Source organism: Onthophagus taurus, chromosome 11 (assembly GCF_036711975.1).
Source record: "Onthophagus taurus isolate NC chromosome 11, IU_Otau_3.0, whole genome shotgun sequence".
In the NCBI taxonomy this organism is placed as follows: domain Eukaryota; kingdom Metazoa; phylum Arthropoda; class Insecta; order Coleoptera; family Scarabaeidae; genus Onthophagus; species Onthophagus taurus.
Genome location: NC_091976.1, coordinates 2165777 through 2180699, shown reverse-complemented (window position 1 = coordinate 2180699; position 14923 = coordinate 2165777). Strand labels below are relative to the sequence as shown.

At 33.0% G+C, this 14923-nt stretch overlaps 1 protein-coding gene across 1 annotated transcript; it reads right to left on the bottom strand.

Moving 5' to 3' along the window:
* Positions 1-1326: 1326 nt before the first annotated feature.
* LOC111413711 (uncharacterized) lies at positions 1327-11898 on the bottom strand. The gene is made up of 5 exons (XM_071199883.1): positions 11578-11898; positions 9240-11182; positions 8504-9144; positions 3057-3176; positions 1327-1458 (listed from the first exon to the last, which is right to left on the bottom strand). The coding sequence occupies exons 2-5, from the start codon at positions 10906-10908 to the stop codon at positions 1408-1410; spliced, it is 2481 nt and encodes an 826-aa protein (XP_071055984.1). The 5' UTR covers positions 10909-11182; positions 11578-11898; the 3' UTR covers positions 1327-1407.
* Between the last annotated feature and the right edge of the window lie 3025 nt (positions 11899-14923).

The window sequence follows — 14923 nt, the reverse complement described above, 5'->3', positions numbered from 1 at the left end:
AATGAAGGACACAGTAGCATATTGGAAATAATGAGTAAATTAAATCTAATTATTGGGAGGCAAGCCAACATATATGCTGAACAAATGGACGAACATCGAATTACTCGGCGGTAACGATGTAACGAATCTGTGTTTAAAGAAGCTCGAAAAGCACAAAAAGACCAGTTGGCGATCGAAAGTGAATTTTATGAAGAAGCTGAAGGTCTGATATACGGTCCGGGTATTGCAGACTAGCCAACAAGTTATTCGTGATTGAAAAAAATTTGTTTTTACGACTTGAAACTTTAACGCGCTTTTTCTCAAATCAATGTATTTACACCTTATAAGCACGATAACTAATAAACTACTTGACCGATTTTCATTAAATTTGTTACACATATAAATAGTAATATCACCTTCTATTTGAACCTCTAAGTATACATAAGTTATGTTAAAAAATTACTTTTTTATTAATTTATATATCAATATTTTCTTAAAAAGTTATAACATTATTTTAAAACACCTGTATTTTTTAAATGCTTAAATTTTTTAAACTTTTTTTTGGTTCACATAGAAGATATGAATGTTGGGAACAATTTAAATGCATTCGCAAGTAATTCTAACCGCTGTAGCGAATGCTAGAATGTTTGAAACGGAACCGCTCACTCCGTAACGTTTCCCTATCTGATCACTATTTGCCGTTCGCCTATAAAAGTTTTAGAATATGTGAATACATATTTTTATAGCACAAAGCATCACTAAATAGTAGTGGGTATCAAAAAGGTTTTAAACTAATTTCAACTTCACGAAAAAATAACTTGAAAATGCGCTTATTTTAGCTCGTCTAAATGTATTTCCCCCCTTAAAGGAACTATAAATGTAAGGACTCCACCAACCAAAGAACCATGAAGCTGGTGACAAAAAGTATAATCCTTTATCAAGAGGTAAACCAAGACCACACTTGTACCCAACCACGTTTGCGTTACAGCTAAAATGTGTTATGTATTATTGTTAAATAAATTTTAATTAAGTTGAAAAAAATTACTATCAGGAAATAAATAAAATTTGCTATGAAGTAGAAAACTTTTATTTCATTTTTTATAACAATGTATACTTATAAAGAAATTTATACTTCTTTATAACATCTTAAACTAATAATACTTATTAATGCGCTTAATACATTGTAGTATAAATTCATATTACTCCGTTTGAATAGGGCGGTAGAATTTAAATAAATGTATCATGCTTATTAACAATTAATATACAATGGCAACGAATTTTTAATAATAATAACTTTTTATTAATCATTAATTAACTTGTCATATATAATCATTTAAAAAATAAAAATAAATCATTAAACTACTTTAATTGAAATCATAAAAATATAACAAAATAGGAACTCAAAATAATATTATTTAACTGACAAAATTAGACTCTGCGATAATTATGTTCATAACAGTGAGTAATCCAATCCTTTTTCTGAAAAAAAAAAAATGCATCACTTAATTTATCGTTATAGTCAGCTATTAATTTTTTTATACACCGAATTTCACTTTAAATGCAATGTACAAATATTTACGTAACCAGTTATGAAAAGACTAATTTTGTTACAAATTACGTGAGTTAAACAAAATTACCCGTTTCATAATCTGTGAAGTACAAAATTTTATCTAATTCCATTGAAAAAGCTATTTTTGTTCAAAACTTGATTTATGGTATTAGTGGCAGATGTCCATTTGTAGTTAGATAATGGAATTAATTACATCACTAGTTATAAAAAAAAGTTACGTTAGATAACATCAGAAAGACGTGTAAAATTTAATTTTCATAATGGAATTAGGTAAAATATATTTCCATAGAAACCACGGCATACCTATTTACTTTGCCTCATATAAAATGCACACCCGAATGATCCTTGTTCTAGGTCTTGTGTTTGTTCTAGTGATAGTGCTAGTGCAATACTAGAACTAACACTAGACCGAGAATTGGAAACATTCGGAAGAATTATTCGGGTTTAGCCGTCTTAATCCCAATTTTTCTAGTTCTCGATCTAGTGTTAGTTGTAGTATTGGACTAGCACTATCACTAGAACTAACATAAGACCTAGAACTAGAATCATTCGGATTCAGCCATCTTGAGAAAACGTGCGACTAAATCCGAATGTTTCTAATTCTCAGTCTAGTGTTAGTTCTAGTATTGCACTAGTACTATCACTAGAACTAACACAATACCTAGAACTAGAATCATTCAGGTTTAGCCGTCTTGGAAGACGTGCGGCTAAACCCGAATGTTTCTAGTTCTAAGTTTAGTGTTAGTTCTAGTTTTAATTGTTATTCAACGTTAGATTATGGTATCTAGAAACATTCGTGTTTAGTCGTGCCGAAAAGTCAGGTTGTCATAAGGACGCCATCTTTTTCCAAGCAATATTTTTCTTTGCAAAACTACCCAATGCCAGTTTAAGTAATGTACTGTTATATTTGATGTGGGACAGTGCAAGTGCATAGTGTAAGTACAAGTGCATAGTATAGTTTCGTAGCTATGGTTACTGCATTCATATATTGCGAGTTATATGAAATTCCCGGTATGAGCTATTTATTGCACAACTCGCTTAACTCTTAATTTTAAGTGATAAACCATTGAATAATATAATTTATTTGAGACGCCATTCAATTAAAGGTGTAATAAATGAGTAGTTAAACTCGTACAAAATATTTTTCGTTTATCGTCAGATCGTTTGAATGTAGTATTTATATTGGCGTTGATTTTATTGATATTTTAAGGAACAAGTCGTTGGCTGATCAGCGCAGACACCGTGTTGCAAACAATGAAAAAGATGACACAATAAAAAAGCAATGTTTATAACCTCATCGCATTTCTCAACTTTTTATTTTATGGAGTTAATCGATTTGTGTAGTGAACGACTGATATAAAACTTTAAAACATTGTATATAGATTAATTCAGTACAAATTCAAGATTCAAAATTTACATCAAAATGTGTTTAGAAACGTATCTTTTAAAGACTTCTTGTACTAATACTGAATCACTGCATAAAAGAATAGAATATCTTAGAACTCACCTGGCAATAAAATGAACAATAAACCTTTGTTTTGCAGCAACATTCATAGAACGCCATCATATTGCAAGTGTTACATAACAATAATGGTGTAGTGATCAAACTGTTATTCAGGTTGTCCATCTGTAAAAGAACAGAGTTGCAAATTAATTGTAATACTAGTTAATTTCTCGATGTGCAAATGTAAAGGAAGTAGATCAAGCAGAACACAAAACCAGAGCTAATCCAAGGTAAATTCTTAACTTGTCGCTCATTTTTATTGTTGCTTTATTCGAACCATCAATGTCAGTCCAGAAAATTCTTCCAGAATAAAATTCTATGAAGAACTACAAAAGACAATCGACGAAGTACTAAGATGAGAAGTAATTGTTATATGGGCGATTGTAAATAGGAAATAGATGAATTACATCTACATAAATAGAGGGATATATTACACACAAATACTAGATATAAAATGTCTATGCTGCAGACGTCGGAAGTGATCATAATCTCGTCTTGGAGAAGATTAAAATGACAATAAAACCCCATAGAAAGAAATTAATCAATAAGAAATCTTTACCAGACAAGATTGGAGAATAAAATAAGCAAAAGCAAAAATTCTATGAAAGGAGACACAGTGGTAGTTGGAGAAATGTTATGGACAATACCATAGAGACAGAAAAAGAAGCACTTGAAAAACGTGCAATAACAGTGTCTTTGGATACATATTAAATATCTTAAGTAACTAGTAACACAAGTGCCTCCTATTAGAAAATTCGATGGTTGTTGGGCTCGTAATAATTTGGAAAAAGTAAATACTTTTGCAGAGTATATTGGAGCACAATTCCATCCTAATAAGGGAGTTAATGAATTGCCGAGTCTCCATCCCAGTGACTACCTTCATGGGATCCCACTCTAATCACTCCTAAGGAAGTTGTTGTGGAAACTAAAGACCAGATGAATGGAAAACGGCCAAAATGACGATTCCATAATGATTCCAAAATGTGGCAAAAACCCAAGCGAAGCGGAATCATAACAACCCAAAGCTGTTTGAGAAATTGTTCTTGCAGCGCCTCAAACTTATTCCCAATCAACATAACTTGATACCTATACTTGATACATCTCTTAAATTTGGCTTTAGAAATAATCACAAAGACCATCGGGCAAGTACATCGTTTGACGTAATTCTTGATGTCGCACAGACTTTTACAGAGTGTCACGCTCTGAGGGCTTACTTCATAAAGGAAGATTATTTCTTTCTGTTCATCCAATATTGTATCTGATTTACATTTATGAAGTTCGAACAATATTGTACAGCGCAATACCCTCTTTCGCCAAAGACACGGTAAACATGACAGCAAGCTCAACCAGAAAGCTGCAATCTACTTTTGATAAAACTTGAATCTGGATAAAAAAATGCCGCATTAAACGCAGTAAATCGAAATCCACGCATATTGACTTCACAAATAAGATGATTGCACAACAACCAATCAACATTAATGGCAATAGCGAAGTACTATCGTATGACTCTCGATATCAAGTTTTGAGAAAAGAGCATATTAAGAAGAAACGTGATGAACATAACATCAAATTCAAAAAAATATATTATTTGATTGGCCACAGCTCTGAACAATCCACAACAAGCTTATATTATACTATAAGTAAGTCCTACCTGGATAGTAGGATACAACGTCTAGAAAATCATCAAATGTTGATTGTTGCAATATTATAATAATAATAATAATAATAATGCCTTTATTAATAGAAACAACAGAAAAAAAAAGATTACAAATGTGCGCAGGGCGGAGTTAGGACCATAGTCCTCTCTACCACCCAACCCTGCGTTAAAAAAAAAAATCTAAAATTCAAAAACAAAACATAAAACATTCGATCTTGACAATAATACTAATACCAACAAAACAGCCATTCAGAGAGAAAGTAATAAAAATAACACTCATAGTAAAAAAATCGAAAATGATATAAATTACTCATTAGCCCCATTCTGGTCACAGACAATGATCTCGCGGAGCCCTTTTTTGAAGGTGCTCAGTGGCAACGACTTAAGAGAACTTGGCAACGGGTTGTAAAGCCTGGGTAGATTAAAAGAGAAAGACCGTTGAAACAAAACCGAGCGGTGCTGAGGTGGAGTAATCAAGCCCTTGGATCTGATGTTCAAATTATGAACATCAGTCCGGAATGATATTTTATTATAAAGATAAGAAGGCGACTTAAATAAAAGTAATTTATGATAAAAAGTTAACAGATGTAATTTCCTCCTGTTAGCCATATTAAGCCAACCCACCTCCTTCAAGAAACATCTAACGTGATCTCTCAAACGCAACCCAAAAATCAGTCTCAGACAGGCGTTCTGAACTTTCTGAATACGGCCGGCAGTTACCTGATCCAGACAAGTGCCGTATACCGTGTCGCAAAAATTTAATTGGCTGAGTACCAAGGCGTCACACAGTCTCGCCCTAATGTCCCTAGATAAAAAGTTTTTAATATTATAAATAAGCTTCAGCGCCGCAAATGATTTACGGACCTTTAAAGTAACATGATCCCTAAATCTGACATCACAATCCATTAGGAGGCCAAGATTACGACAACAACCCGCAACGCCCAAGTCACCACTATCCAGCTCAATTCTAAAATGAGAGCAAGCGTTGCGGGCATTGCGTCTACCAAACAACAACATAACCGATTTTAAGGGATTCAATCTTAAGTTGTGACTGGCAGCCATTTTGGTAAACCGAGCAACATCACCCGCAATCCTAAGTTGGGCCACAGGAGCATCATCCTGTCTGAAAGAATAATATATCTGAGAATCATCGGCGTAAAAATGAGCTTTAGAATATTTGAGACAATTTTGGAGACCAGAAGTATAAATGCTAAATAAGAGCGGACCCAATACAGAACCTTGTGGTACACCGGCCATTAATCCACGGGCAGCCGAGACGATCATGCCACAGGAAACGACCTGTCTTCGATCAGAAAGAAAATTCAATATTAAGGCAGCAGCATTAGTACAAAACCCAATGTACTTTAGAATAGAATCCAAAACTGTATAATTCACCGTATCAAATGCTTTCGAAAAGTCGAAAAGAATTAAAGCCGTAACCATGTCATCATCAGCTGCCCGCAGTATATCATCAGTTATATGCATCAATGCTGTACCACATCCATGATTTTTACGAAACCCAGACTGTGTCGTCGGCAAAACACTGCAACCCTCAACAAAAAATCTCATCTGAAAGGCCATGATTTTTTCCAAAATCTTAGACAAAACAGGCAAAATACTAATCGGCCTAAGGTCACCACACGAAGTAGGATTGGCTATCTTAGGCAGTGGGATCACTTTAGCAGTTTTCCAAGCGTCTGGAAAAACTGAGTTAGCTAAACAGTAGTTTATAATATGTGTTACAAAAGGTAGAATATGGGGACAGCAAAGATGCAACATTAAGGAAGAAACACCATCAAAACCAACCGAGCCTGATTTTAACTTCAAAAGTAGTGAACCGACAATGTATTCATCTACCGTTTCAAATAGGAAATTATTAGTAGGATTTAATTTAGAATTATTATAGAAGTCAACAACATCCTGATCAACAACCCCTCCCAATTCAGAAGATCTAGCGAAATAATCATTTATCTCATCTGCATTACCTAAACTCCCGGGCAATGGTTGGCGCCTCTGTCTGGCGACACCCCAATCACGAAGGACCCGCCATAGCTTAGCAGAACTACGCTGAGCCACCACCGAACCAAAGTATGCCTCTTTCTCTCTTCTTATCGCTCCTTCCACGTACCGCCTCAAATCTTTGTAACTATACAGATCATTAATATTCTTAGAGTGCTTATATTTAGAGTAAGCCCTATCCCTCAAACACATCATTTGTTTTAACTGCGGCGTAAGCCAAGGACTACGTCTTTTAGAAAATCGTCTATTCCTTAGTGGAGCATATTTATCGAAAATTGAAATAATAAGATTATTAAAAAAATTAACTTTGATATTAACGTCATCCAGTTCATAAATTAAAGAGAACGGCAACGACTCCAATTCAGCAGTAAAATCAACAAGATTGATAGAATTAAAATCCCGGTAAGCCCTAAAAACTGGTTCAGTAACAATAGGTGCGACTGTCAAGCTACATCTAATCAATTCATGATCAGTTAGACCATGCAAACTGTCCAGTGAAGTAAACGCAAAATCGACACAAGAAGAAACAACATCTATCAAGGTTTCCGAGGAAGGAGTAATACGAGTAGGCTCGTTCACCAGTTGCAACAACCCATATGCGTCCAGAAGATTCAAAAATTTAGTAGTGTATGTATTCTGAGAATTAAGCAAGTTAATATTTATATCACCTACAACAAATAATTCATCGCATTGAGGAATTACCAACCCCAGTGTCGCCTCAAAAGCGTCAAGGAAACTATTGATATTCTCCCTAGGTGGTCTATATATAACCCCAATATTATATTTATTTTTATTAAAACATAATGTTATCCACGTCTGCTCCAAGTAGGAGTAACATTCGACAGTAAGAGATTTACTTTTAAATTTATTTTTAACATACACACCAACACCTCCGCCCCGCACACCACTTCTTGACCAATGGTAGAAAGAATAATTAAACAATTGACACGCATCCACCGCCGCCTCACCTGTCAACCATGTCTCAACAATCAACACCAAATCAAAATCATTGTCTGCAACATACCGACTAAATTCAACAAAACATGGTAACAGTGATCTAATATTAACGTAAGCAATATTCATAGGAAATAATAAAAAAAAAAGAAAAGAAACAAAAACTAGAGACAGAAAAGAAAATCAAAAAAAAAAAACAAGCCGTCGAAAACAAAATAATCATATACAGGCGTCCGACAACTTAAATAAAAAAAAAAAAAAAAAAATACATATATATATATATAGCATAAAAAAGCGAAAAGAAAAAAAATCAATGAATTATCAAAAAAAAATTAGATAAAAACGTTTTTGATGTCTCGGTCAGATTTTATAAAAATATTTTTCAAGAATAACTTTGAAGAACAGGTTTAGATAGAAATAGAAAATAAAAAAGAAATAGTAAAGAGAGTATAGGTAAAGAGAAATGACTGATAGGACGAGGAATGCAAGGAAATTAATGACAAGAGAACACGACAGAGAATCATACAACAACCGACTAGAACTCAAACAGAAGAATTTAATAAACTAAGAAGTGCTTCTCTTCTTACCTCAAATAGGTGATCCGAGCTTGGAGGAGGTAAAAAGCAGCATAAAGAAGCTAAAATGTAATAAGCCACTAGGGGTAAATAATATCCTAACAGAAGACTGAGAAGATGCCTACAGATTGGCAGACTGCCTTCATATTTCCAATACATAAAAAAGGGGGTAAGCTGAACTGCCATATAATTTTGTATGTAGTGGCATAGTACATCATTTTAAGTTAGTTTTATTTTATACTTACCGATGGAGCACTCCACTGCATCTGACCAGTTTTATTAGATATTTGCAGAGCAGTACTATTTGAATGATGAGGTTGGTTCGAATTAGACGCTAATAAATCCTTTCTTACAGCAATACCACCAGACATTCTGAATGGATTTGTTTGGGTTACGCTTTGGTTTTGAGAGGAAGCTGCTAATTGTTGGTTGTATACGTTTCTAGGTGTATGAGGTTGATAAACCATTTCATTGATACGTTGAGGTTGACATTCAGAAGAATGATAAGGTACTTGCTGATATACTTGCTGTTGAAGCGGTTGTTGTTGAAGAACAGTTCGATTAAGCGCTATATGTTGATTTATAGTTCCATTCACAGTTTGCTGGTTGTTATTAATGGGTTGATTAGCATATTCAAAATGTGCTGTTTGAAGTTGTTGTAATCCAGAATAACTTGAGTATTCATTATTTGAAGTAAGCATCTGAACAAGTTTGGGATTTGATGTTAACACATTGTTTAAATTAGAAACTCTATCTGGATTTCTATTATTTGTTGTGTTTGTATGAACTGGAATCGGCATATTCATTTGGTGGTTGGATTTTTCAATTTGGTTTTGTGATTGGGTTATATTTGGCGAAGTAGATGTAGTAGAACGAGCTTCGACTTCTATAAAAAAAATAAATGTATGCATTAATATAGTACTTTAATTCATTCAACAAATTTATTTTAAAAAGATTTTTCAATTAATTTAATAAACTCACCATTTTTAACATCAATTATTACACAATCATCATCAATCATTTCATGCTTAATAAAAATAGACTTGGAGTTATCCTTTACTAAGCGAATAATTTCTTTACCTAATCCATAAGCGACATCACCAAAAGTAATTTTTAATGCAGATGTAATGTCCAGGTGTGAACAACCAATACTCGCCAAAATAATTTTTTTATACACTTTCGTAATGAGTTCTTTGATATCGATATTTGAATATGGAATAAGCTTGCAACTATTTCTAAATGTTTCTTTCACCCCTTCCAGGTAGCTTAATAATGTGTGATCTTCGCCATTTAACGTAGACATTAATTTTATGCTTTTAGTTGTTAAACAAAACAGCGTAAGATATTCTGCGAATTTTGTTATAAGCTCTTCAATGTCCGGTGTTGTTTTAATTATTTTAGGCTCGCTTTGTACATTAACAGGTTCTAAAATTATTGCTCTTTGGTAGTATTTTTTTGGATGTATTAAATACTGACGCACTAATTTTGCTGTATGTTTCACTGGAGTTTTTATAGAAAACGGTTTAATGTGATCAATCATTACTCTTTCGGATGTTTCCTTCGCGAAATGTATTTTACTGTTTTTATTAGTGGAAAACGAAGGTTCTGTTTTACGTCTTCGTTTTCCTATCCGTTTCATGTCAGACAAACTTAATGTTTTCCGAGTTTCTTCTTTTCCAACTTTTAAAGCACAAATTTTTGAATGATAATTCTGATGGTCTTCCGTCTTTCGTCGCTTATTACTAATGGTATTTGGATTGGAAATAACTTTATTTTTGTAATTACTTCTTGGATCATTTGAAGACAATGTTGCGTAAATTTTTGTTGGGTCATCTGGTAAATCAATTAAATGTGGTTTATTGTATATGGTGAAGTCATTGTTTGATTTTCCATGATGTTTTTTTACGTTGCTTCTTCGTTTTGGCTGTTGTGTGGTTGACTTTTTATTATATCTTGAATTTAATGTGGTTGTGTTCCGAAATTTACTTTTAGAATTTTGGATATCGGTGGAAACTGAATCCGACAAAGATTTCGATCGTTTTTTCTTTAATTTTTCAACTCGGGCTAATTTTAAACAAGATTTACTCCTAAACGGTTTTCCTTTTCTTTTAGCATCCATGTTTCTCAGTGTATTTGCAATTTCAGAATCAACGCAAACTACTGCCACTTCAACATGATCCTTTTTATTATGTGGATAAGTTTTCATATTCTCCAATTCTTTATCAAGAGCCTTAATAGCATCAGATGACATTAGTACACTTACTTCGAGATGGGGTGTTGTTAATTGGACTTTCTCATTTGTGGTACTATCTGGTTGATGATCCTCTTCAGCATGCTTATTTGAGATGCATAAATCTTGGGAACTTGAAACGCAGAGTGAAGTATTTTTCCCCGTTACAATATTTTCAGTGGAATCCACTACAATTTCTTCATTATGCTTACAAGTATCTAATTCACGAGATTGTTGCTTGCTTTGCTGTAGTATTTGATTCTCCTTATCAAAGGCTTTAATACCACAAAAGTCCAGTTTAACTGAATCTATATCATTTTTATTTTGTTTACTACATAGAGAGATAGATTCCACGCTCGATTGTACTATGTTATCCTCGGAATCACTTACAACCACAAAATCATATGTTGTTTCTTCCATATCAGTGAATGTTTCTTTATCACTTATCACTTCAGTTTCTATCGGAGACTCTAAAGAATGTTGTACATGTGGTTCCGTATTTTTAGAATAACAGGCTTTGTTATGATATAATTCAATGTCATTGTCATATGGTTTATTGTTGTAATTCTGATATTTATTGGGTCTATAGTGTGGATTATTAAAATCCCAGTTTCGATTATAGTCTCTGTATCCTCTGTAATTTGTACTGTCGTTGTTGTTATTGTAGTTATTATTATAACGTCCTCTATAGTTACTGGAAAAAGAAATAAATAATTATTAACAACCAGTTATAGAATTTATGAGATAAGTTGATGTTTATCGAATAATAACATTTAGCTGTATATATTGTTTGGATAACGTAATTAGATGTGAAGGTTGCTATAAAATTATCTAAACCACTCCTAATTTAAAACATAAAACAAAACAACCTCCTATTATGCCCTAGTAAACATATAACAGTGGTGTGTAAGAAACTAAAAACAAACCAAAATGAATAGCGAGCAAATGAATTGGCTCACTAAGGAAACTCAAAAGATCGTCTGGAAGGAAAGTCCTGGTAACCAAAAGCCAAACTGGAACCCTAAGATGAGCCAAGTGATCACTATTAAGATCTCGAACGAACTGTCTGTCAATTGTTTACTCACTTACGCGTCTAAACCTTTTAACAATTTTTATTGGTTTTTAAACTTTAACCAATGAAAATTGGCAGCATTCCCCTCTATTAAGTCTAGGGTTTTTTAGGAAGTGACATGCCTCCAAGTTTTCTTCAAGAATTGAATTCCCTTTTGACGCGAACAACCTGAAGACGATTATAGAATAATCGAAACAGGTCGTTGAGAACAAAAATTTTGTAAATAAAATTTAATCTTCAGATATACATTCTGTATTATTTTTCACCGATAAGTCTAGGGTTATTGCTCACGATTTCTTCTGATTATTTTCCACTAATTTAGCAGCATACTTCACAAGCAGCATTGCTTCTGTCAGTTGCTCTGAAACTAAAATCTACCCACTGGGCACACGTTCTTTTATACTAGAAAAAACTATTTTGAGAAATGACCTTTAGCAAGCGGCACTAAAAAAACAAATATTGTGCCAAAATTTTTTTGGTAGGTGTATTTTTGGCAACATTATGTAGAATAAAAATAAACTTAACAATGTTAATGATGTGATAGAGAATTTCTATTTATTCTTTCATTAATTTTCCTTTATTAATAAAGGAATTTTATAGAAGATAGGAAAAAAGTGTTAAATTAATGAAAGAATAAATTTAACATTGAACATAAAAAACGTCAATTAGTAATGTAGAATAAACTTCTTTGGTATATTGAACTATTTTTTTTTGTCAGTTGCTTTTTAACTCATAAATAAATAAAATATCTTATTTATCTAGTAGTTTTATATTTATTATTTAAAGAAAATGAGGGTAGTTTACCTCGTGGAACATCGATAGATAGATTTTTAAAAAACAATACCACAGTTACGATGGCAGTTTTCATCTTCGAGGTATAAACAAAAAACTACCCCTAATTTGTAACCCTTATAACCATTTTCAAAAATTTTTACTTCAAATATAAAACAAACACAGTACCAAATTTCGCCGTAATCAACAAGTAATGCCCGGGATAGAATTAATTTTTAAGGGGGTGGTTAACCCCAACCACCCCTAAATGGTGTATTATGCCTTATTTTACATTAAACATTTTATTGTGCGACTAATTTACGGTTTTGTTAAAGTATTTTCAAAATACCTGACAATTTTATCACATCATTCTTACGAAAAGTGGTTACATGTTAACCCCCGTAACTTCGCTGGGGATGATCTAGAGCGAATGGGAAAAAACCCTTAACTAATATTTTTGAACGTGCTGGAAGTATACTTAATGCCGCCAAAATCGATAGGGTGGTTTTTAAATAATTCCAAAAAAATAGGGGTAGTTCGCCCTTCTTAACCCTCTGGTATATGTGTGATACATCAAAAGAAAGCTCTTTTAAAATGAATATCAGTTACAATTTACCAAATTTTGATAGCACTTTTCATTTTTAAAATATAAGTGAAAACGTACTTTTTCTCCAAACTTTCAACCCCTATAACTCGCCCCAGGGGCTTTTACCGCACGTATAAAAAAATGTACGAACCTTATTTTGGCCCATTCTATGACTGTACCAAATTGCATCGAAATCGGTGAGACACAGTTGTGACACTTCCCTTGTTAGTAATTTTAAATAAAACTTAGTAATAAAACAGAAAAATTTCTTAAAGATAATAATTACAAAAAAATATTGAAAATTTTTTTCAAATGTTGAAAAAATTGTCAATGAGGTTAAAGACACTTAAAAAATATAATATGTATTAACACTAGGAATATAATGTCAATGAACCCAAAAACACCCAGGTTGTACTCCCTCATTAAATTACATAAAATAAACCACCCAATAAGACCCATAATAGCATCTACTGACGCCAGCACATATAACATTTCAAAGTTTCTGGTACAATTCTTTAAAAATAATATAGCCTTTGAACCCAAATATACAATTAAAAATAGAAAACAAATCATTCAAAAATTAATAGACACCAACCTACCAGTCAAAAACGCCATTTTATCCTTTGACGTAGTAAACCTCTACACTAACATTCCTACTGGACAGACTTTAACGATTATTGAAAACATCCTCAACTCACAAATGGAAAATAAGAACGCTAGTAAAAACATATTTATGAAATGCACCTATGAGGAGGGACCCCCCATGGGCTCACCTTTGAGCGGGTTACTAGCTGATGTCTTTTTAAATGAGATGGAAAATAACTTCATAATGAATGAAAAAAAAACCCTTTTGTCAATAATATTTTGATATGGCAACGCTACGTCGACGATATTTTAGGACAGTAAAGAAGTTATTGACAGTATACATCAGTATATTAACACACTACACAAAGAAATTCAATTTACACTAGAACTTGAAGCCGACAATAAAATACATTTTCTTGATTTTACAATAAACAAAACAAACCAAAATATCCAATTCGAAGTGTATAGCAAACCCACTCAGATTAACACTACGATCCCATACGACTCCTTCCATAATTTAACTCACAAAATGAGTTAATACATTTGCATACACAGTTAATACATACCTTTAAAACAAATTTGAGTAAAGAAAAGTTTAACAGCGAGATTGAAATAATAAAAGATATCGCTAAAAATAACGCCTTTCCAGGAAACATAATAGATAAACTTGTCTACAAATATCAAAATAAACAAAACCTAATTAATAATACCCAACTAAAAACTCAGCAGACACAGAAAACCAAAAACTACAGGTACATTAGGTACCAAGGAAATATTAATAACAAAATAAAGCAAACTATGAAACAGCACGATATTCAGATTTCAGATAATCCCAACAGGACCATAGGCAGCCTACTCATAAATAACAAAGACAGAATAAACAAATTGGATAACAATGGGGTATATAAGTTGAAATGTGAAAATAAAAATATTGCATCATCTTAACAAGGGCTACCTTATGGAAATCCTGGAAGAATACGAAATTGGAAAGTTGATACATAACAACCCAGATCTAACATGTTTAAATGACCAAATTCAGACCACACATAAACCACTATATTTATTTCTTAACAACCTTACACCCCACCCCGTAAACCCCCAGATAGACGAGGACTTTAAAACATGATGTCATTTTGAAATCGCACTACTCTAGGTCCCATGGACATCACCCCTATCCTGTTCTAACCTATCCTCACCCCATATAGATCCTCATCATATTTAATAGGTTCCATATTACACCCCACCCCGTAAACCCCCAGCAGATAGACGAGGATTTCAAAACATGATGTCATTTTGAAAACGCACTACTCTGGGCCTCATGGTCACCCCTATCCTTTTCTAACCTATTCTCATCCCATATCGATCCTCATCAGATCTAATAGATTCTATATTTTAAGGTTGTTTGCAGTCCTACTCGAACC

Bases quoted from the DNA above. Each gene is read 5' to 3' on its own strand.
- LOC111413711 (XM_071199883.1), bottom strand. From the start codon at position 10,908: ATGGAAGAAACAACATATGATTTTGTGGTTGTAAGTGATTCCGAGGAT. The intron at 9,145-9,239 runs GTGAGTTTATTA...TTTTTTTTATAG, and splicing joins AATAATTGATGTTAAAAATG to AAGTCGAAGCTCGTTCTACT. The intron at 1,459-3,056 runs GTGAGTTCTAAG...TTTTTTTTTCAG, and splicing joins ATTGTTCATTTTATTGCCAG to AAAAAGGATTGGATTACTCA.